Source organism: Rhinatrema bivittatum, chromosome 18, assembly GCF_901001135.1.
Source record: "Rhinatrema bivittatum chromosome 18, aRhiBiv1.1, whole genome shotgun sequence".
Classification (NCBI taxonomy): Eukaryota; Metazoa; Chordata; class Amphibia; order Gymnophiona; family Rhinatrematidae; genus Rhinatrema; species Rhinatrema bivittatum.
The window spans coordinates 54,853,771-54,878,860 of NC_042632.1; the positions used below are offsets into that span (position 1 = coordinate 54,853,771).

The 25,090-nt window shown below is 43.4% G+C and overlaps 1 protein-coding gene and 1 long non-coding RNA gene across 2 annotated transcripts in view; one reads left to right on the forward strand and one right to left on the reverse strand.

Moving 5' to 3' along the window:
* Positions 1 to 25,090, reverse strand: part of LOC115079597 — a 136,693-nt gene that overhangs the window by 87,996 nt on the left and 23,607 nt on the right. The window lies entirely within an intron of this gene.
* Positions 14,876 to 23,399, forward strand: STC2 (stanniocalcin 2). The gene is made up of 4 exons (XM_029583266.1): positions 14,876 to 15,142; positions 15,971 to 16,113; positions 18,189 to 18,400; positions 20,949 to 23,399. Exons 1-4 carry the CDS (start codon positions 14,980 to 14,982, stop codon positions 21,355 to 21,357), a joined length of 927 nt encoding a protein of 308 aa, XP_029439126.1. The 5' UTR covers positions 14,876 to 14,979; the 3' UTR covers positions 21,358 to 23,399.

Sequence of the window (25,090 nt, forward strand, 5' to 3'; positions counted from 1 at the left end):
CTACACTTTACCGAGCGGGCCGCTTATTTTCATACAGTTCTCATCCTATATTAAGATTTTTGAATGCATGGCCACCTTCTGTTCCTGACGGGTTTCGATGGTCTGCCTTTTGAACTGATCCACTTTTTTTAAAGATATTGCTTTGGGTCCCTGGCAAACCAGCCCCTCCGACAAAATACAGCCGCAGTAGGGTGGAAATGACAGGCTCTGAATATCCTTTCCTCCTCAACTGCTTCATTTTTGAGATAGCGGCCTTCGGGGTCCGAGCAGCGGCATGTAGCAGTATGGTTCAGTGCGCTACTCTCCGCTTGGTTCAACAATTGCTTACCACACAGGAGCTCCCATCAGCCGAGGCTGAGCAGGCCAACTGTGTGGAAGCGGCGGTTGCTTACACGGCGGATGCCTTGTATGATTTGTTGAGAACCTCGGCCCGCACCATGTCATCGGCGGTCGCTGCTCGGCGTTTGCTGTGGCTTAGGCGTTGGTCGGCGGATGCCTCGTCAAAATCGTATTTCCTCTAACTTTCGGTCTTGGAGATCCTTCAAGGCTACCCCTCCCGTGACAGGAATGGTAGTATGCTTAACCACAGCAGTCACTGCCGAATCCACGGAAGGGACCTTAAAAATATCCAAAGAATCCGCTGGCAGGGGATACAACTTATTCATTGCCCTGCTTACGCGCAGGGATGCCTCCGGCACCTCCCATTCTTTGGACACGATCTGTAAGACCTTGGCATGTAAAGGAAAAGTCTGCAGGGGGGCCCTTAGACCTGCCATAGCTATGTCCCCTGTGGAAGTGTCAGTGCTATATGTCATATATATGTTACTATTAAACTTCTCTGAAGGACTTTGAAGTCTGTAATCAATGAATCAATTATTTCAGAAGTTAACAGGTCACACCTTATTTTGCACATTCTCCTTTGTTTTCTGCTTTATGTGTGAATTATTTTCTCCCCCTCTATTTTCTGCATCCTGTTCAAATGTTTACATACCCTTAGTTCCTAATATTGTGCATTGCCCCCTTTTGCATCAATGACGGCTTTCAGTCTTTTGTGATAATTGTGAACGAGGCCCTTTATTTTCTCATGTGGTAAAGCTGCCCCCATTCATCTTGGCAAAAAGCCTCCGGATCCGGTAAATTCTTTGGTCGTTTAGCATGAACTGCGTGTCTGAGTTCTCCCCAGAGTGGCTCAGTGATGTTGAGGCCCAGAGACTGCGATGGCCACTCCAGAACCGTCACTTTCTTCTGCTGAACCACTGAAGGGAAGGGTTGCCAACTGGCTCCAGATTCTCAGGACAGGTTGATCCAGTCCTGCTTTTACTCCCCCTGCATGCAGGTACTTATAGTTTTGCTCTTCTTAGGGAACGCAATAGGGAAACCAGAATAAGTCTCAGCATGCAATGGGGTAAAACCAGGACGGAGAGTCCAAGTGCGCCCCATGCGCTGCTTCCTGGCTGATGGATTCAAGTTCTCCTCCAATATTTTCTGAGAAGATGCTGCATTCATCCTGCCATCAATTTTGACTAAATTCCTTGTGTGCTGTAGCTCAACCCCCTCCCCCCCCAAAAAAAACCCAAAACAAAACAAAATTATTTTGTTCTAGAAGTTTTGAGGCTTCTCTAGGTGCTATTTGGTGTATTGTAAGTGGGCTGTTTTGTGGCGTTGGTGCAGCAATGGCTTTTTTTGTGGCAGTTCTACCTTGCAGCTCATTTTTGTTTTTGTATCTCCTTATTGTGCATGCTGAAACATCCACACCACTTTGTTTCAGAGAAGCCTGTATTTCAGTAGAAGTTGCTTGTGGGATTTTCTGTGCATCTGGACAAATTTTCCTGGCAGTTGGTCTCCCTTAGTATTAAGAGAACCCATAATTTTCTACTTCTTGACCAGAGTTTGAACAGTACCGACTGGCATTTTCAAATCTTTGGATATCTTTTTATATCCTATTTCTGATTTATAAAGTTGAACTACTTTTGCTCACAGATCCTTTGAGAGTTCTTTTGCTTTCCCCATGCTTCAGTAACCACCAAAATCAGCGCAGCCCTGGATTTCTCAAGAGCTAAGAACCTCATTGACTATTTATACACAGACACTAATTACAATTGACTATTTACACACAGATACTAACTACAATCAGACAAAGCTCAGTTGTGGATACCTATCCTTCATTGCCATCTCAACTTGTGTGTTTGTCAACCTGAGTGTATATTATCAGCCCAAACATTCAAGGGTATGCAAACTTTTGAACAGGACCATTTTATTATTTCCTTTATTGCTATGGTTTGTTTAATGATGGTGCTATTCTGTGATGCATACTAATTTAAATGGAAACATTACAAATAACAGATGTATTTTGTCTGATCCCTCATGTTTTCTTAAAATGCTATACATCTTACAAATTCTGCAAGAGGTATGTAAACTTATGATCACAAGTGATACCATAGTAAATGGGGACATATGATCCCATGATTTTTCTCATGAACACTGAATAGTGAAGCCAGACAGAGTCTGCTTTGCACTGTTTTTCCAAGTGGCAATAGAGAGATAGTGTCTAGAGGATCATATAGTTCCATAAAACCTAATTTGGCAACCAGGAGACAACAGTTGGTGGCAGCAGTGTGAGTACCCTATTATTTGTTTATTTATTTACAATAATGTATATATCTCCTTCCAGATCCTTCATCTTCCAAAGCAGTATATGGGGTGTAAAACACTGAGATTGCAATAAAACATAACATCTCTAAAATATAAAATAAACAACAAATAAAACCAATACAAACCACAAATACAAACCACAGTGACCTGCTTGCACTTTCACTTCAGTTATATTACATGGGAGCATTCGTATATCTGTCAGTACCTCAAGCCTTACTTCAACATATATCATATATCATATCACATATAACACTTATATCTCTTCCCCAAGGTCTTGAAATAACTGGGTTTTCAGTTTCTTCCTAAACTGAAAAAATCAGTTTCAGTCCTAAATTCCACTTGTAAAGTATTCAAAACTCTGTTTTGCAAACCCACCTGCCAAAATGCTTTTCTTTAAGGAATATTCAACAGATTTGTTTGATTCATCCTCAAGGTACCAGATAAAAAATACCAGCCCACTCTGTTCCTTAAGTGCAGAGGACATGAAAATCTAATGCCAACATTTTAAATGTATGTTTCACACAGATAGCCAATGTAATCTCCTAAGTAGTGGTAATGTGTGCGTTCAATCAGTTACATTCCTGGCTGCAATGTTCTGTATTACTCAAAGTCTTCAAATCTTCCTTGGTAACCTACATAGAGACCATTGCAGAGGTCCAACTGTGCCATAACTAAAGCATAAACCACTGCTTTCAAAGCACCCATTTCCAAGAAAGAAAGTAACTATCTGACTAACCTCACTTTTAGCATTGTATTATGTGCCACCGCAGCAATTTCTGACTTTAAATTTAATGAAGAGTCCAATTAACTCATAATCATTTTACTTCTGAAACCAGAATAATTGACACAACAGGCAAAATTTGTAGGTTTGAAACCCTTATTGTCGCAACTCATTGTATTTCAGTCTTATTAGCATTCAAAACCAGTCTACTACTAGCCAACCATTCCACTAACATACCCAAACATGCATTTAGTAGGCTACTAGCACCTCTGGATCATTTCCCAATGGGCCACAACTGGATATTGTCAGCATAAATATGGTAATAAATCAATACTTCTGAATTAACCTCCTCAAAGAGCACAAATAAATATTAAAAAGCAGTTGAATAGAGATGATCCCTCAGGCAACTCACATTAAACTTACCTTGACGAAGATATCTTATCCAACACAGACTGATCCTTTCCACTCAAACAGATGATACCCAGCTAATAACTTCTCCGCTCCAAACCTACTGAACCACAATGATCTAACAAATGGACATGTTCCACCAGATCAAAAGTGCTTGAAAGGTAAGTAAGTAACCAGAACATCATCAAAAGCTGAAAGCATGACAATCTCCCTACTACAACCAGTATGGAAACTAGCTGGTAGTCATCCACTTCCTTCCCATTTTCCAAAAATTCAATTATTTGTGCAGTGACCACTTTCTCAATCACCTTTGTGGAGGTCAGACACTGGGCAATAATACTCATAGTCATAGATCAGAACATTTGCTTTTCAAAATAGGTAATATGACTTTCCCATCAGATAATGAACTATTTACCAATTTTACCAATCATTTAAGTATCTGATCTAGCAAACCTGGGATTAGGTAAGATGGACAAGGATCCAGCCTAGAAAATGTAATCTTCGACCCAAAAACTTCTTGAGTTCAGGTAAAGACAACAATGAAATGTCAGGAGATCCATCTGTGTACTTATCATTCATTCCTCACTATCGCTCCATAAACCACTTTCCCTATCATTCACTAAAGGATCTCTATCATGTAGCGGAGTTTGTAAATTCATAATGTTATTCTGAAAAGGATCCCTTTTTTATTAGTAGTCTTGAAAGCATGGGAATAAAGGTCAACAAAAGAAAATGATAAGGTGATACTTTTTTATTGGACTAACTTAATGCATTTCTTGTCTAGCTGAGAGGATCTATATTTTCTTTATCAGGTCAGAACAAAATGAACCTTGTTCTGCTCATTTTGTTCTGACCTGATGAAGGGAGTGTAATTCCAAAAGATAGTTAGGAGATGTATTAAGTTAATCCAATAAAAAGGTATCACTTTATAATTTTCTTTTGTTGACCTTTCTTCTATATACTTAAAAGGAGAAGTCTGGTTTTCCGGGAACAAGTCGTTCCAGCATGCAGCCATGGAAGACTGAAATTTGTTTTTTTGGTTTTTTTTTAAAAAGCATCCCCAGGAGAGGAATCAATCTATGCACCTGCTCCCACATGGTAGTGCAGTAACTTCAGTTGTGGATTTCAGCTCCTTCAGAAATTCCACTATCTGTGCTGTATTTCTTGTCTTCTGGTATAATCTCTTTTAGCAGACTTTCTGTTCATTAAATTTAGGTAACCAAACTGGTGACTGCCAGGTTTTGGAAACTCTCCCAAACTACAGTGCCTTGGGGCATATTCAAGATAGAGGGCCAGCTAGACCCAAATGTCTGTAATTTTCATTTTCTCCTATTTTCATATTCTCAATGTGTCCAGTTTTTAGAACATGCTAAAAACAAATCCTAAGACATCCTCATTGTCTGTCCACTTTCATCATCCCTGAAAGTGATAGCCAGATAATAGCTCAGCAAAGGTGTTGAGCTATCAAGGGCTTCTGGAGACATCTACTGAAGGACTGGTATTTTAGTCAACAAAGGCATGAGTGTTAATTTACTGAAATCTTATATAGCTAGATACTGAGGGTGAAGGAGAGGAGCTGGATAAAAAGGAGCACCCAATGCCCGAGTACCCCTTGCCTCCCCATTGAAAAGCGGTGGCTAACCAACCAATATGGTGGAAGTTGAAAGTTGTGACTGTCTCCAGCCACTTTTGGGACAGAGAAGGGAAGAGGTAGTGTCACCTAAACCCAGCGAGCAGCAGATAATTTTGGGCAAGAAGACTCAGAGAGAAGTTGCCAATAAGACTGGGATGTCTAGAGAAACATTGCATATAAAGGGAGGCCTCCAGGTGACATTTAAAGGCATGGTATTGATTAGGGTGCATCACATTTGTGCTAATACGTTTCTTAGGTCACTTATAGTGGTACATTACCTATGCTGCTAACACATAGTATTAGGGTTCAGTATCATACAGCACTGATGATATTATGGCTCCTACGGTAAACAGCTGCTCTAATTCAATATCAATCCATATATGACCTTATCCTTTAATCAGTTTTAGATATAAAGGAGGAGACAAACCTTAGGGCATTATAGAAATATTTTCAGGCTATATATATTATGTGCTGGGCAAAAGCATCAGTGCAGTCAATACTATTCCAACTAGGCTCATGGGACCTAATAAAAACTATGCAAAGTATGTTTTACTTGTGAAACCTGTATGTAGGTGAAAGTATGTGAATGGGTCAACAACACGTCTACATTTATTCTCATTCCCGGGGCAGGGAGGAGAGCAGTGAATGGAACAATCTGCATAGTTTTGATGACACAAACAATTTGAAAACATGAAATATCATGAGTAGAGAAAGTATGTACAAATCTGTGGGCATCATTTTTCCTTAGGTAATAATCAAAGCAAAGCTATTGGTGTAAATCACACAAGTAAAAGCACCTATGGAGTTTGAATGCTCCCATGTTGGATTATTTCCCCTACAACCTTAACCCAGGGAGAGTATAAACCTTGAATTGGGCTGCTGGTGAATACTCTCGGTACCTGAGCTCCCTGCACAAGGCACAGCCTAGCCAGGACCCCAGAATTAGTATCCTGATTCTTTCAGAAAGTGTTTCATTAACTGAGCTCATAGGGGGAGGGAGCTCTCATACCCAGGACACATTTTCCTCATTAGATGCAAATTTCTCTAAAGAAAACAACCAGTATGGGAAATTGAATAAACCATCTCTGGGTCACAGAATTTGAGTATACAAAAATAATTCGTTTTCTTTGCAGAGTTGTGCTGATTTTTGTTGAAGTGACCCCAGGAGGCTCACCAGTGTTGTCGCTGAGTCCCAGAATTGTGCTCTCACTGTTTCTGATTTCAGTGGAATTATGGCCTTTTCTTTAATCCTGAGATATGTGTGTTATAAATACTAAACCATTCCCAAAAGTCTCTCAGTCCTCCAATAACACTGAACAAAGCCGTTAGCAATTACCTATCTCTTCAAAGAATGTGTTTTCATTGGCATTAAGCCTTGCTGAAATGAAGCGTGCATGGATTGTATGCAAATACATTTATAATCCAGTGCATCTTCGTAGCACGTAGCATTGCAGAATCAACTAAACACCCTTACACTTTGAAAACGTAGGATGTAAATCTTCTGAAGAGCTGTTTGTTATGTAGCATTGCACAGTTGGGAGCCAGTACTGCTCCTTCATTTGCTTTGCTATTTCACAATCAACCACCCAAAATTCCTACACCTTAACCAGCATCTTCTATCAATTGAATTATGTAGGGGGTAGAAGTAGCAGTGCCAAGTTTCATAATGCAAAACAACAATAGAGTTTTCAGGCCAAAACATAGTTTGAATGGGGGTCAAAAGCAATCAAGTTTTTCAATTAAATGCCCAGTAACATCACACATGCTTGCCAGTGCTAAAACTTGTGCCTCCGTTAGACAAAGAAGGAAGGTTATCCTGGCATTATGAAGTTGCAAAACAGCACCTTCGTCATGGAATGCATTATCAAACCTAAACCACCACTAGAGAAAGATCTTTTTCAAGAACTTGACTTCATGAATAAATCAGGACTGCATTTTCATGGGCATTAATTAATGACTGACCTATTTACAGAAGTACATACCATTGTGACTAGTCATGTTGGCTTCAACAACTTTCGATACCCTTTGTCACAAGATTCTCTTGGTGCCTATGCAATCATTTCGGATAGTGCGTACAGTATTCAACTACTTTTCCTTTTATTTGTCTGGTTGTACTCAACATATTAGAATCAGAAATCATGTTTCCAACTGGATTGCTCTAACCACTGGGGTTCCTCAGGACTCTTCCCTATCAGCAACCTTATTCAACATTTACATCTTCCCCTATGTAAGATCTTGGCATGTCTTGGCATATACTACAAAGTTTATGCTGATGACATTGAGTATTTTGTTCCTTACACTTCTTCCTGGACTGAGACCTTTAAATTTGTGTCTCTGTCTAAATTTGGTTAAAAGCTGGTTATTTCAAAATAGATTAATGTTGAGCATTGATAAAACAGAAGTGATTATTCTTAGTAAGTTTCTACTATCCAATATTCCCTCTGTGTTTCATTTTAGTGCTCACAACATTCCAATTGTTCAACAAGTCTTCAGTTTAAGGGTAGTGACTGAGCCCAGTCTATCCTTGATCCCACATATCAAAGTAGTTGGTAAATTATCATTCTATAACTTACAAATGCTGAGACAGCTAAGACCATTACTTCAGCCTCAAGCATTGGTCTTGGTGGGTCTGGATTATTGGAACTCTCTGTACTCAGGCCTCCCAGTGAACATTACACCCATTACAACTAGTACAAAATGCTGCTATATGGATCTTAACCACATAACCCCGGTCTTATCAGCTCTACATTGGCTACCAATTAAATGACGAGTGCAATTCGAGCTGTCTTCTATTTTACATAGTGATACCAGCTTATGAATGCATGCAATACTGCAAGTTTATAAACCTACATGTTTATTAATATCATCATCTTCTTGAAGTCCATCTGCCAAGTCGACACATCTGGATATCACTAAAGAAAGAGTTATCACAGTTGCTGGATCTCTATCCTGGAAATCTTTTCCATAAAATTTGCAATCAATGGAATGTTCAATATCTTTTAAAAATACTCTCAAAACATACTTATTTGCACAGGCATTTAAACAGGAACCATTGCACTCACTTTAGTTGATGTACAGGGCAAGTTTTGTGTTGTTGTGACCTATTGCCATTGCTGCAACTTTGATGTTGATTATGTTTGTTTTTAAATTGTATTTCCCCTCAAACTAACTGCTATGTGAGAGGATAATAAATTCTTTAAATAAATAGATAGATAAAATGTCTTGCATCAGTGGTGGTTAGTGAGGTGTTAAATTAGGTAGACAAGTGACTGTTTGTACGGATCTACTAGCTGATTTCAAGAGAAGAAACATCAACAGTCTGTAGAGGTTTTGATGATTTAGCCTCTGAGGAAGCAGTGGCTGTGTTGGGCTTGTTGAATGGAATCCTAGACTGTTGTGTGTTTTATGTTTTTAAAGGTATTTAGACATTTTTCCAAAAATTGGTTTTGGTAAACAAGATGGATGATCGAACTGACCAGGTGGTCCATGCCATGCTGGACACACCGACAGGCTAGCTGACACCTTACATCTCACTGTGTTTATTTATTTATTTAATTCTTTTATATACCGACCTTCATGACGGATGTCATATCAAATTGGTTTACATGGAACTAGGGGGTAAACACTCTTAGCAACCATTTAACAATAGAACATTCAGAAGAGGCAAAGTTACATTTAACAAGGAGATCAAACTTGGGAATAGAAGAAAGAGAAGGAAAGAGAGACAACCATTCTGGGTATAAGAGGGCTTAGCTACGTATATTGCCAGGCAGGTTTAAGTTGTAAAGTTCCTAAAGCAGAATGATCATGGGAAAGCTTGGCGAAATTGTTATATATATAACAATTTGGTTTTGATATATAAACTTATATATACACACATATTTTATTACTGCTGGGTTTACCACTTTATACACTTTTGTTGTATTCCTGTCTTGGGTATATATTGCTTTGTTTGGGGCTACACTGGACTCTTTTTTTTTTTTTTTTGCATTGTCCTTTAAAAATGGCACCATCTGCCTGGAGGCTGATGCCAAAGTGAAGTCACTTTGGCACGTTCTTCTGGTGCAGCCGGTGCTATTATAGTATACAACAATACAAACGTACTAACCAATGTAATACTTGTACTATCCTTTCCCTGACACACTGACACACACACACACACACACACACTCTCTCTCTCTCTCTCTCTCTCTCTCCTCGTGGACGGGAGGGCTGGAATAGGGAGCAGAGTAGCTTTTCTCTTTTCTGTCTGCTCCAGATTCGCACCACCTCCTCCTGTTCTCTGGGAGGGAGGGAGCAGTGAGTGTCTCTTGCTCTTCCCCCCTCCACCTTCACACTCTCATCCCTCCCCTTTTTCCCTGAAGGACAGCTAGGGAAAGGTTAGATTACAGAGCAGCATAGCTCCTCTCTGGAAGGGGACAAACTAGAGTAGAAAGCAGAGGGCTGTTCTATGCTGAGTGAGATTAGAGTCACTGACCAGTATTAATTATACCCCTGCGAACCTGATTTACATTCTCTACGCTGCATTAATTGTACTAAAATAAAATGTTTTCTTAATAATAAAACCCATGCATGCATTAACATTAAGCTCTAAGTTAATAGAGAATGAATAATTCTAGCAAACTGTTTGAAATTCAGGTGTGAACATGTCTGCTTCCGACAGGTTAGTTAAAAGGGGATCCTGATTCACCACATTTTTTATCGGAAGCAAGATGTTCATGTTCTTAGGATGGGTGGGTTCTGTCCACTCTGCATCTTCTCAGTTTTATGGAAGCTATAAAGCTTACAGCACCTTAGAAAATTAACTACTTCAGCAGTCATTGGGAACATCTTTTCCCTTTATAGACTCCCTAACACATGGCATTTTTGGCACTCAGTCCAGGCAAGTCTGATGCATAACCACTTCAAGCTCTTCTTTTAAAAGAAGGGACTCTGGTCTCCTCGGGCCAATCCTCAGAAGGACAGGGACAGCCACAGCAGGTGACTCCATTCCTACAGGAAGACTCTAAGCCATGCATCTTGGGATCTGCGGTGCTGCTGCCCAATAGAAGATGAAGGACCACAAATACCACAGTGCACTGGGGATGTGAAAGCAGAATCCGGGGAATGCCAAAAGTTGACTTCAGGAAACTGGGCCACTGGGCAGCTCCAGTTGAAATAAAAGTTTCCTGTTAAAACAAATTTAAGCATCAGGCTCTGGGACTATCATAAGGCCCCTTTCTGTGCCCAGGAACGAGAAATCTGTGACAAAGCTTTATTCCCGTTCTAGTAATGAAGTCAGCACTTTATTTATTTATTTTTAGAAAGATTTAGAAACTGCTTCCCTGGCCTGCAGAAGGTTTCTCAAAGCAGCATACAATATTAAATAACGTACAACATCACAGACTGCTCCGTTTGCTGGTCAAGGATGCGTCCTCGGATTCCTGATGAGCTCCCCCACTCCCGTGAAATATGGCCCCTACCTTCTTCCAATCCTATCTTTTTAATGAGCAGCCTTACACCAGGACTTCTGCACTTAAAACATAGCTAAGTCCTTAAGCAAATACTGAGTCAAACCTTTTATCTCCATCGTAAGTTGCTATCGCTGTAAGCACTGAAGGTGTTCTGCAGGATTTCTCGTCTTTCGAAATCTTCCAAACCAGTCTTATTTCCTGAAGGGATGACATCTTCCTTCTTCAGAGACAGAATCTGACTCCTCATTCAGGCTCTTTTCCAGCCATTTCACCTTTTCTTAGCAGCCCACCAAAAAAGGTCAGCATTTGTACACTATTCTTCTGTCTTTCCTGCTTGCAAACTGGACCCAGCAGTAACGTTTATCATCACCCATATTCTATCCAGCAGTTAATAAAGATTTTTTTGTAAATAGTAGAAACATCCCTCATATTAGGGTTCCAGTGCTACTAAAGTTAATGTGAGATCTGGTAAAATAATGTGCTAAATTATAGCCCTAAATGACATGCACTGCCCTTGCGTACATGATGCCTACCTCCAGATCATTCTGGATGTTAAAGCCACAGCGTTTTAGCCCTTCTACTGTATTCCACTCCCTACTAGTCTTATGGCTAAGAGGTGAGCATCCCAGAAAATTCTGAGATAAAACCAAATCAGATCCATGAATACACGGAGTTAAAGCAAACCTTTAGGACCCAATTCACATCGACTTAGTCACTGTAAAATCTCTGAATCAGGATTATAAATTCCAAATTTTCTGAAGTGCTATTATGAGGCTATGAAATGCTTGAATTGGGCCCTTGGTGAGTACAGATCCTTCTGATGGGCAAACCACAGTTCCAGACCCCTCACCACAGTATTCCTAGCTGTGGACAAAATTGCACTGGCAGGGCTCAAGCTCAGCCTTGGAGCCCACCCCTGTTTAAACTTGAGTTACAGTGGAGGTGTACAAAATGAAACACTGCCCGTCCCCATTGTTATAGAAAGAGCAGATAAGTGGAGCAATCTGAGCAGGAAATAAACATTCCAGTCTAGTTCTATATTACAGACCAAGGCACAGCTCACAACTCAAGTCATCTGGGAATCAGTGAGGTCTAAGCCCTTTAAAACCTGCAGTAACACACCATGCCATGCAGGGCCAGATTTCATGTTCCTGGTCCCTCCCAAGGACAGAAATCAGAGAGCATTAGAGGGAGCCCCGGAGTTTGGGCTCCTTTAGAATTTGGAGCTGTAGGCACAGGGACAGTGCTTCCATTACATGAACTAGGCAGCCACCTCTAGCACCCACTCTTGGGGGTCACAAAATCACCGGCCTTGCCCTCAGCGGAGCCTATCCCACTGGCAGCTGAAGAACAGAGAAGCAGAGACCCCTTGGGGCAATCAGCAGAGTCCCTCCCACTGGTGGACAAGAAACAGAAGAAAGGCCCGGTAAGGCTGCTGGCAGAACCCATCCTGCCGGTGGCTGAAGAAAGGAGAAACCTGATGAGGGTAATGGCAGAACCCATCCTGCTGGCAGATGAAGAATATAGAAGAAAAGGCTCAGTGGATCCACTGGCTGAGCCCATCCTGCCAGCAGCTAAAGGTACAGAGAAAGCGAGGCCCAGATTGAGTGAGCGGGAGTGCATTTGTGTGAGTGAGAGAAGGGACTGTGTGTGCGATTATTCTTTTTATCAATATGGTTTTACATTTTTTTTATTTCCTCATTTTATGAGGAATAGTGATGTTTCTGTTTTTCCATTGTTGCACTCTATATAGAGTCTGGCTTGTAGCAGTTTTCTGTTCAGTTTGGGTCTCCATGTTTCTATTTCTGTTTTATGTTCCTTTTATTCTGTATATTCTATTTACATGCACTGCTGTGAAGCCCCAACCAGAAAACCCTGCAAAAAAAAACCAAAACAAATCTTGGAACCCTATTGTAATGCATGTTAGGTGCAGGCTTGGCCCTAGGGAAGCCAAGAGTAAACTAAATTACAATTACAATATAGTAAATCTCCCATAATGAAACAGTAACAATCCTACCTACAAAAAGACAAGCCCAGGCTCTAAAACACCAATACACCTGCTAATAGAAAAATGGAACAAGTGAGGCTGCTATAGATCCCTTCACATTATCAGAATGCCTCCCCTAGGTCACTCATGCAGATCACACAGATCCTCACCAAATACATTTTGTTGTAAGTGCAATTTTTACCTCAGAAGAGTATACTTTGAATGTCCTTTTTCAGGTACACTCTGTTATTATAAATGCCTAATTTTTAATTGTGCTTGGAAAGGGCCATATGGCTGGCTTTTGTGGGGCGGGTTCTCCTGAAGCACCTTATGCCCTGTCTGTATCCGACAAGATGCAGTGCCTGTGCTGTAGAGCTCTTGTAAAGATCAAAAAAGTATCAAAGAATCGCATGGAAGGAAGACGTCAGCCTTAGGGATAAGATGAAGGCAGCACTGGGTTCCCTGCTAAGGAAAATCGCCCAGTGAGGGGGGGGGGGGGGGGAACGTTTGGTACGGGCCCTACCAGGAGTGCAGCTGATGGCTGAGGGCAATGGATCCCTGAAGGGAAGGGGCAGAATGGGGGTGCCTCGCCTGCTCCCTCTTCTTGGCTGGGTGATGAAGCATCCGCCTGGAATTACAAGCAATCACTCACCTCCCAGGCAGGGCTTTCCGCCAGTAGATGGCAGAAACATGGCCTGAAAGGGAAAGGGAGTCTGGCTTGGCGAGACTTCCTTCTCTTTACAAATGCAAGAGAGTGACTTGCAGGTGTCCACATGGATTTGGGATGGGGTGCATCAATTCCTGGCCAATGCCCTTGAATAGTTGCCATCTAGAAAGATGCAGCACCAAACGGCTAAAGCAGACGGTTGATCAGCAGTAGCCATGGGCTGGGATACCTGCAAGTTGTTTTCTGGTGGATGCATTTAAACCTGAACATGGCAGTTGGAAACGGTGGATTGAAATCACCTTTTCTGCCCAAAGTGTTCAGTGATTATAGGAATCTTATACTTGGACATAAAAGGCTTCCAAAACATTGTTTATTTACAAATAATAAGAATAATAAACATTCAGATCTCCTTGTTACATTCAATTTCTAGCAATTAGGAAAAAACATTGAAAACAATTTAGATAAATGCAAACTTTGCTTTATGACTGTAGCAATATCATTTCACAATAGTTATTTGGAAGTGTATTTATTAATCATTATGGGGGAAATGTAGTAACAGCCACATAAATTATGCACATTCTCAAAGGGAAAGCGCCTGCCTACGCCCCTTTGAAAATTATCCCAGCAAAACTACCTGCTGCTTTGTGTGCAGAGGTTTTTTGGAAATGTTATGTGCAGACTGTTGAACAGGGGTAACAGAAGATCTTTTTTGGCTGGGAGGGAGGTGGAACAAAACTCTGCCCCCCTTGCCAGTTTCTTACATTCTTTGCATAAACGTGTTCAGGGTGGGGGCGCACTCTGTCCCTTGGCCATAGGTGCTAAATGGCCTGACTAGGGCTCTGCCCAACCCTACCTCAACGGGAGGACTCTGCTTAGTCCCAGTAAACGTATGCACGCCACTCTCTGACTAAACTCCCTAAGTAAATCTTGCACCGGGAGGAAGTTAGGAATCCAAGCCGAAAGAAAGAAAAACACAGGAGTCTGCACCGGGTTCCTTTCAACTCCCCCTGGTTTGCAGTGCAGGCAGTCCCTGCTCCGCAGAGCTTACAGTCTGATCCGCCAGCCTTCTCTTATCAGGATTTCATCTCGGCACCTGCTCGCACAGCCCTGGCCGCGTGCCCCTTAGGTTATCGAGCAAGGAATACAAGGAGAGCAGAGCAGGCAGAGCTCCCCACGCGGCTCGCGCCGCCGCCCGTGCAGGCGCAGGCGCAGGCGCCGGCGCGCGCTCTCCGGCGTAGTAGTTTGAAGGAGGCCCCGCCCACGCGGCGGGCTGTCAAAGGGGCCGGCGCCTCCGATTGGTCGGCGCCGAGGACACCACCTGCCTGACTCCTTCATTCATGTGACAGCCCGGGGCTTATTTGAGGGCGCATCCCGGGCCGCGCGCGGTCACTTGCAGCGCCGCCTCGGGACAGCTCGCCGGGCGCTCCCAGCACAGCGCGGGCAACTTCTGCAGGGGCGATGAGGGCGGCACTCGCCATGGCTCTGGCGCTGGCCCTGGCCAGCTTTGCGCCGGCTCGGGGCACCGAGGCCACCGATCTGCCCGAGGCGCCCCAGGAAAGGGAGAAGAGCGGCTCGCAGCAGCAGCAGCAGCAGAAAGGCCGCCTGTCCCTGCAGAACTCAGGTGGGTGAATCGGCCCAGGAGATGCACGTGCGGGGGTGCGGGGGGAGCTCGCATTGCAAGGCTGGCAGAGGAGGGAGGTGAGCGCGCCGGATCCCGCACGGCACCGCCGCCGCCGAGCACGTGCTGGGGCAGAAGGCACGGATGGGAGGACAGCGGGAGGCATCGATCGCGGGGGAGCAACTTCTGGCCGGGACTCCTCTCGGAGAAAGGGAAAGAAAACGCCTGGGGAGGGGGCACAGCACAGGACTCCCTTTCCACCTTTAGTGCATGCGATTGCCTTTTTTTTTTTTGTGCCCCGTGGATGCTTCAGTGCCGGAATGTCCCTCAGGGAGGGCGCATGTGATCCAGGGAACTGCCAACCCCAGCACTAAATCCAGCTGCCAGCCCCGAGCCAAGAAACGGCTGCGCTCGCCCTCTGCCAGAAGGGGACCCTTTCCTTCCAGGCTTCGGCGCGCGCTGCCTTCCTGCGTCGTCCCCCCCCCTGCCTCACCGCGCGCGCTGCCTTCCTGCGTGTCCCCCCCCCCCGTCTCACCACGCGCGCTGCCTTCCTGCGTCCCCCCCCCCCTTCCTCACCGCGCGCGCTGCCTTCCTGCGTGTCCGTCCCCCCCTCCGCCTCACCGCGCGCGCTGCCTTCCTGCCCCCCGCCTCACCGCGCGCGCTGCCTTCCTGCGTGTCCCCCCCCTCCGCCTCACCGCGCGCGCTGCGTTCCTGCCCCCCTGCCCTCCGCCTCAGCGCGCGCGCTGCCTTCCTGCGTCCCCCCCCCTGCCTCAGCGCGCGCGCTGCCTTCTTGGCCCCTGCCTCACCGCGCGCTGCCTCTCTCTCTTCTAGTGGAGATCAAGCACTGCCTGGTGAGCGCCGGCGACGTGGGATGTGGCGTTTTCGAGTGCTTTGAGAACAATTCCTGTGAGATCCGGGGCTTGCACGAGATCTGCATGACCTTTCTGCACAACGCCGGCAAGTTCGATGCCCAGGTAAAAGCCCCGCACGTGCCAGGGAAGGAGAGAAAGACCGAGCCTGCAGGGCTATCTGGTGCCCTTGGGTCAGGCACCCTCCTCTTCCAGCCTCTGCTGGTACTGGACCTGGCATTGCTGGGCTTTGGAGTCCCCCCAAAATGTTGGTGCTCTAGGCACCTGCCTAGTTTGCCTAATGGAAGCAGCAGTCCTGTGCCTGGCCACTGGTTCCAAGCCTTCCAGATCTCTTGGGTGATATTTTCCAGTATCTCTTGATCTTTAATCCATACATTTATTAAAAAAAAAAAATTAACTTTTTTTTTTTTTTTTTTACATAACAGCAAAAGCCTCATGAACTAAATCTTTCCCCGTGCTATTCTGGGTTCATCCATACCATGCTTTCAACCACAGAAAGAAGAAAGGGTCTCTCTCTGCGAATGTCACATTTCGCCAGCTTTGGGTTTGATTATTTTTACATTCTTTGCCTTTCAGAAAGCAGACCAGGCAGCTGCACACAATCTGCTCCATTAATGTAGCCTTTGGCTCCGACCCGGCCACGAGCACGAGTCCTCAGACAAGCCTGCTAGGATTAAGTTTGCTGCCTTCGCTGGCTCCCCAGGCCATTGATACATCATTGAAACATCCTGTTAGAGCTTGTAAACCTGCATATGCAGAGAGGAGCAAACAGAAATGGCATTTGCTCTGACCTTGACGTTTTTGGCATAATTTCCTGAATTCAAACGGCCTGGTGTAATGGGATTTTATAGCATGCATTAGTGTGCCATACACTCTAGATTGAGAAAGACACAATACATTACTCAATCATGTAACTTTTTTTTCCCTCGATCAGAGAGAATTATGCCCTGATTTGTGTTTTCTTGTCTATTATTTTATTTTGTGGACGTTTCAAGGTGTCTCAGTAGGTTTCTGCTCTGCCCATCTGAATCTTGCCAATGCCACACACCAAGAGAATCTCTGGCACAAAGCAGTGACCCAGGAAGACTAGACCAGGACAATTCTGTCACCTCCTCCTCCTTTTCTCTCTGTTTAGGTATCACCTACCCATTCAAGTTAGACAAGCTAGAATATAAGAGCATGTGTCCCATGCTGCAACCATCAGAACAAAAAATAAATTACCTTATATATTGTAACTCATAATAGTAGCTAATGCCCGCTGGAGAGCCTCTCAAGCAAGTGTACAGTATCCCAGCCTGCAATGCCAAGAGCTTTCTACAGGCCCAAGATGGCTAATGGAACGCTTCACTGCCTCAGTCAAAACATTCACAGACACAGTCGAGCCAGTCAGAATAGCCTCTTCCAGGTTTGGGAGCCCATGAACTACTCTGCATTGCCAACCTTGAATGAGGTTTTATTTTGGTTCCGGTTTTCTGGCTATATCACGAGGCCTCATGGCTGAGCATATGTTCGGTTTTTGGCTCATACTTGGTTGCCCATCACGGACAGAGTCAAGCCTGGCCAGGTTTGCCTAGGATTACTTCTTACAAATTTTCTATATTGTTGAAAGCAGGGTCCAGGCATGTTGGGTTATTTTTGGTAAAACACAATGGGTCTTATTCAAAAAAAAGATTTTCCCCCCCATTCTGTGCCTTTGGTAAAACAGCTTTTTTGACTAAGGCCCACAGTCTGTGCACATCAGTGTGCTGGCCTCTGGCTGGCCCTGCTGAGCTCAGGGTAAGCTGGCCCTCTCTTTATGCAGTGCCTTGCCCACAGTAAGGATTCCAAAACTGAACAGTACTGCACGTCAAATGAGCAGTGCCTAATGACAGCACTAAAACATGAAATATTTTGGTTGGAAATGTCTGCTTGGGGTGCCATTTACAGATGAAATATTGATAAGACACTATTCCTTTTCAGAAGAAATGTAACATAAGGTTCTTTACTGCTAACGTTTAGCTGCAAGGGCCATACTCACTTGAGAAAAAGCAGAATAATTTTAGAAAAAAACCTGATGCCCACACTCATGAAACAAGACAGAAAGGGCTAATCATCTTAAATAATGTTCTATCTGAAATACTGAGGTGTCATGGTTCTGGTACAGGAAGATCACTCATGGCCTCTGTGTCTCCTTCTCTCAGGGGAAATCCTTCATTAAAGACGCTCTGAGGTGCAAGGCTCACGGACTGAGGCACAAGTTCAGCTGCATCAGCCGGAAATGTCCTACCATTAAGGAGATGGTGTTGCAGTTACAGAGGGAATGCTACCTGAAGCACAACCTCTGCTCTGCAGCGAAGGAGAACGTTCAGGTCATTGTGGAGATGATCCATTTTAAGGACCTCTTGCTACACGAGTAAGTACCAAATTACCCACAGTGCTAGGCAGCAAAGCAAGACTGGCAAATTCCCTACCATCTGCCTGGAATGCAAGACTTTCTGGCAGAGTCAGAAGTGAGTCCACCGGCCGATGTATGAAATCAGAGCAACCAGCTCTCCCTTCTGACTTCACCAAGAAATCCACCACCATCCACTTTCTCCATCCCCCTCGGTGCAGAGGTGTTGCCCATTTTCTCATAAGAATTTTAAATGCTGGCAGCTGTGTGTAAGGTGCCAGACTTACAGCATTAGGAAAAGGGGCAAGGGTCCATATGGGAATCCAGGGGCAGGGGCATCCCGTAACGTCCAGTGTATCAATGGCTGCTTGAATCAAAGCTCAGATCTGACAGGAGCCTGCAGCAACCAGAGAGAGAGGGAAAGGCACTAAGGAAAATATTGCATACACCCAATGTGCATCTCCGGCTCTTTCCTGCAGTTTATGAATAAAGTGGCAGGCTTGCCATCTTCACTTGAAGATGGCAACTGATGAGTTGCAGGTGATACCTTTTAAGTTACTCCAATAAAAAGGTCTCACCTACAGCTTGTTTGTTCACTTAAACCTGGGACAGCAAAAAAAACTTGTGTGAAAAGCCCAAAGGGGCTAAATTTAAGAACTGGACAGACTTTCTGCAGTGGCAGAGGTTTCTGCACAAGTTTGCAGATCCTTAATTCTGATCCCAAATTACATCTTTTTTTAGTCAGAAAATTGTTTATTTTAATCCTGAAGAAAATAAAATTCCCCCGAGCAAACAAATTGTGCAACCAACTATCGAATGATTACATGAAGGCTCCTCTTGAAAGGACCATCAGAGCACTAGCACAGCACTATCCCACTATTTCTACCTCAGGCAGGATCCTCTGGCCCTAAAATTTCCCAGTTGTGCAAACCACAGAAAATGAGAGCAGATAAGGACCTGATGCAATATCGTAGCACTTCCCCCCCCCAGCCTCAGGTTTTGTCCTCGTGTCTCAGGATCCTCTGAGCTTATTCCAGGCATTCTTGAATTTTTTTGCTGTTTTGGCTTCCGCCGCTGCTAGTGGGAGACGTTCCATGTATGCAGTAGCTTCTCTGTGGAGAAATATTTCAGCTGTGTGTTATGACCCCCCTTGCTCTAAAACATGTTTGCTGCTTCTTCATTCTTAACTTTGTAATTTGAATGTCTAAGTCATCTCTCTCTCATCTTGCTCATACATATTTAGGTTCTTAAGTCTCATTTTATAGGTTTTATGCATCTTGGCAGGCAGCAAAACAAGATCACCAGTTAAATGCACTGGGTCTGCAAAGCTGCCTGTAACGTCTGCCATTTATCAGCATAACAAATGGCCAAACGTTCCAGCACGTTGGCTGTCACTAATGCACTTTATGGCCGTTCCACTTGGTTGCAGCTTCAAGAACCACAAGATCTTGGGCGTTCACAAAGGAACCTTGATCCCCGCATCAGTACAGTGCTGGGTCAGATCAAGGGCCATGGAGCCCAGCACCCTATCCAATATAAGGCTGTCCCATAGTAGGCATCCTCATTATAACAATGCTTAGGCCTGATACTGGTTTTAGATTATAAAGAGCATATGGGGTTCTGCAAGTTTAATTTCCTTCCTGAGCAATGAAGATGATTCGGCTCCTGTTTGCATCACTGCTTGGAAAAAGTAGACTGCTTTGTCCTGCTTACATCCTGCACTGCTAGTTTTCCCCTTTTTCAGGAGGAGCACTTAACTCTGCACAGTCAGCACAATTTGTAGTTAGTAGTTACACTAGAGTAGCACAGCGTAGCACTTTATGTGCAGCCCTTTGTGTCTGTAGCTGTGTGAGTGCACGTGCATGCCATCAAGAAACACGGCTTACTTTGCTGTGCCTGTGCAGACGGACTGCACACTGATCCCTACTGGAAGTATTTCTTAAATAGCTGATAGTTCTTTGTTGAAATGCACCCGTACCAAGTGCAAATACTGTGACAGAAAAGCAACCATAAATATCTTGTAATCTGTTACTTTGAATAGTCCACGGCACTGTCATTAAAATGACTCCCTCTCACAAAACACTATTCTAATCTTCTCAGAGTGACTTATGGGAATCCATACCTGTCAGCATATCCCAGGTGACATAGCCCAGCCATCTGTGTTTTTTCTGCATTCTGAGGCGTGCGGTCTTGGTATCTCTTAGCTCCTTCATCAGCTCCACCAAGTGCTTGTGGGGAAAAATGCCACTGTTCTGCTGCGTCTTCTCGTGTAGCTCTGTCCTTTTATAGCACCAAGTAATACTGGTTGGGGGTTTTGCATTTTTCAACACAAACACACTTGTTCCTATTAAGCCTGTTCACCATTTTTAATGCTCTCCATAGTCCTTGATTTTTTACTCTCCCTTCCTATCCTGTCACCCAAGACCTTGCTGATTAATTTCAGTGACAAGAGTCTTTACTATAATTGCAGTATGTTTGTCACGTACATTAAAGGTACAAGTGATTGTAATTTTTCCTGTTTTCAACCACCCTAAAACAATTTTATCATGTTTTTCTGTTCTCCCTGTAGGCCATATGTAGATTTGGTGAACATTTTGCTGACCTGCGGGAAAGAAGTGAAAGAAGCCATTATTAGAAGTGTGCAAGCCCAGTGTGAACAGAACTGGGGTAGTCTTTGTTACATCCTCAGCTTCTGTACCTCATCCATACAAGGTGTCCCCATGATGACCGCCACTGTCGCCCCTGAAAGAAAATACGGAGAACCAGACCAGGCCTTCAGAAGTGAGGTGGAACTGGGCTTTCAGCCAGAGAATAGGAGAGAGGTTTCCAAAACCGTCAGGGGAGAGGAGGAGAAAGAGATCACTGTTCCAATCAATGTCCATGCCCGGGTCAAAGCCGGTGGCCAGGGCTCCAAAGTGATGCTTGGGATCAGTGACCATGCTGACGAACCAGCTGAGTTTTCAGACATCCAGAGGTGAAAGGCGATGTGGTCCCCTTCCCCACACATTCTTTTGTAAGCCCATCTTCTTATCTTATGGACATTCCAAGCCCATTCACCATCAGAGAGGGTTCCGGGTCCCAGGCAATGGGTGGGTGGGTGACGGTGCATCAGTTACTGAAGAGACCACAGGCTGGAGGAGTTTATCCTTTTCACCTTCGTGCTAACTTATAGGGATAGTAATGTCTTCCAGATTCTCCCTTCCATGAAACACACTCCCTTCAAAATAGCAATCCTAGTTTAATTTTTAAAAGTGGGGTGCCCTCAAGCTTTAGTGACCCAAGTTAGCATAGACCAGTAAGAGCCGTGGAAGAGTTGGTAATGAAATCAAATTACCTAGCAAATATCAGTACGCAGAGAATGCTAAAATCTGCCTCCAGACACCCATAAGGTACGGTTACAGGAGCTTATGGCTTTTGTGTTTTTATGCTATATTTGTTGTAAGTTTGGAATATTATGAGAGGATCATTTCTGAGCCAATTAAATGCAGCAGCAGTCACTCTGTAGGAGACCTTTTACTTCTACTTGTAACCACTCTTCAAAGATCATGTTTGAATTCAGTTATTTCACTGGAACAGAAATTAATTTCTTTGGGAGTGGTAGTTGATCCGCTAGGTGAGACTCAAGGATACCAAGTTGGGCTGTGCAGAACCAAATGAAAGCATTACTAGCCTAGAACTGAGACCTTTTTTTTTTTGTCCACTGGTGTGATGACATTATATTGCTTTTATTAGGATTTTAGTGAATTGATATTCAAAAACTGTAGTTTAAAAATGGTTTTATATATAGATAATGAATAGACCCTGTAACCATTAAATGTTCTTCCCAACCCATCCTGGTGAGCACCTCTGTCACATTTTTCAATTGAAGTGAGACTCCAAAACTATCCTTTGCCATTATTCATCCCCATAGTTCAGGTTATTGGGTATTGGCGAGCAGAGAAGGGCGTTCCTGTTTTGTTTCAGCCAGAGAATAGTCATGTATCTAAGGAGAGGGTTTGAAAACAGGCCTTCAGCTTGGAAGACCTAGACTCAAATCCAACTCAAGGCTCATTAGACACGAGTTTTCAAGCCTCAGCCAGCCTGTAAGGGAATGTAAGACATCTTCCATCCACAACATATCCATGACCCCCACCATCACCACCCAAGCACAATATACACCATTTAACAGTCCCTGCAAAAAATAAAGGTGCTTCAGGGCTGTACCGTCACTTAGGCCTTTAAACCTTCAAGCTGAAAACTGCAAAGCACGTCTTTCTATTGCCTGGCCAGAATGGCACAGAAAAGTGTCCCACATCCCGGGCACTCCATGAAACGCTGAGCCTGCTCCACACTTCCCTGTCCTCCCCCCATCACATTCTCTACATTCTTCACTGCCACACGCCCTCTCCGTGCATATGCTCTGCACACATCAGCTGTATATAACCAGCACTGCTTCCTTTCCTCAAGCTGAAGCCAAATGAGAGAGCCTAGGACACAACAGATTTTTGTTGTACTTTTCTCTATATCTGGATTGCTCATGAGAGGTCTGATCCTCCTTCGGGAACCAAACATTTTTTTTTTTTAATGTTTCAGTCAACATATCACCTCAGCATGCTAAAAAATATTATGTCATAATAAATAAGGACACCTCTGTATGTTATTCAATGAAGGTTTCTTAAAATTTCCTGGGTATGTTTGCATATGTTTATACATGTGTGTGTATGGTTGTGTGTGTGTGTGTGTGTGTGTTTGATTGAAGGTTTACATGTTTATCTACTGATTCCTTTTTTTCTGTTATTGTAAATATTTAACATTACTATTTATTATAACGTCTTCATTAAAAACACAACTGCTGACTCTGGTAATTTAAAATGTATTTCATGATCTGTGTTGTATATATTTATGCCACTGGTACATCTTGTTAAGCATCTTAATATAATTTTATACAGTGCCAGAATGTTATTGACAGCTTAATTCATTATTTATTATGATGAGGATGGCTATTATTATTATCAATAAAGTTTTTATGTTTAACAGAGGGGCTCCTGTAAGCTGTTAGTTTTGTTCAGCTGCGTAGCTTTAAATCTTGATGGAATTTGAAGTGCTCTGCTCTTGACAGCTGATGTAGATCTTGGCAGCTTTCAGAGTGAATCTCGGCGTTCAGAAGAGATTCTGTTCTTAAAATCAGGGCTTTCTAACTGAACCCATCCAGTATTGCTCTCTCTTAGGAAAGGAGAAGAAATTGGTGAAAGAATGTCTTACCCAAAAGACTGCATCAAAAATTGTAGTCTCCATCCTATGTGGCTAGGAAGAACGAACCAAGGTCAAATAATGACTGAGGTCAGTGTGATCTTTTGACCCAGCCATTTCTTTAGTAGCACAAAGTACTTTTGGAGATGTAGATGGCAGCTAAGTTAGCCAGATTACAAATCTTTACTTGCCTTGAAATAGGATTTTAAAAAGTCAGGCAAGATAGATAATCACGATGGAAGAGCTGGGATCGACTTGAGAAGAGAATTTACCCTGAGAACCGAAGTAACAGTGTGCCCTGGAAGTCCACTGCTTCTGGTAGCTCCTGGCTCGTGATCCATATGTAAATCTATAGGTAGCTGTGTTAGGGATTTAAACAGTTATCTGTAAAATTTCACACTGCAGTAGATATTTTTATATTTTAGATCAACTTTTTGTTAGGGAAGAGCAACCCAAATTATAGCTACAAAATGCAATATTCCACATTAAGAGTCTCCATTCAGGAAAAGGATTTAGAAGTCATCATTGAAATCTTCTGCTCAGTGTGCAGCAGCAGCCAAGAAAGCAAACAGAATGCTAGGGATTATTAGGAAAGGAAAGGAGAATACGAGAGAGAATATCACACTGCCCCTCTGTATCGCTCCATGGTGCAACCTCATCTTGAGTACTGTGTGCAGTTCTGGTCACCACGTCTCAAGAAAGATATAGCAGAATTAGAAAAGGTACAGAGAAGGGCGACCAAAATGATAAAGGGAATGGAACAGCTCCCCTATGAGGAAAGGCTGAAGAGGTTAGGACTCTTCAGCCTGGAAAAGAGATGGCTCAGGGGAGATATGAGAGAGGTCTATAAAATAATGAATGGAATGGAACGAGTAAACATTAATCAGTTCCACTCATTCCAGTTGTTTACTTTTTTGAAAAGTACAAAGACCAGGGGACACAATGAAGTTACTGGGTAATAGATTTAAAACTAATAAGAGAAAATGTTTTTTTACTCAAAGCATAATTAAGCTCTGGAGTTGCCAGAGGATGTGGTGAAAGTTATTGGTGTGGTTGCATTTAAAAAATTTGCACAAGTTCCTGGAGGAAAAGTCCATTAACCATTATTAAGGTAGAATTGCAGGAATCCACTGCCTATTCTTGGGATAAGCAGCTTGGAATCTCTCTACCCCTGGGATCCTGCCAGGTACTTGTGGCTTGGATTGGCCACTGTTGGAAACAGGATACTGAGCTTGATGGACCCTTGGTCTGACCCAATATGGTAAACTTTATGTTCATGTTAGGCCTTAAGCAGAAAACCAAGTAAAGGCAGACAGATGTGCATTTTCTATAATGTTAAGCATCATGAAATGAGAACAGAGGCTGAAACTTGAATTAAATGTGAAATTGCAGAGGGTACCTTAGTCCATAAGTTTCTTTTCTGTCATAAGATGCTTTCTTTCTGGTCAGATATCATGTCTGTTATCAAATGGGTAACAAGAA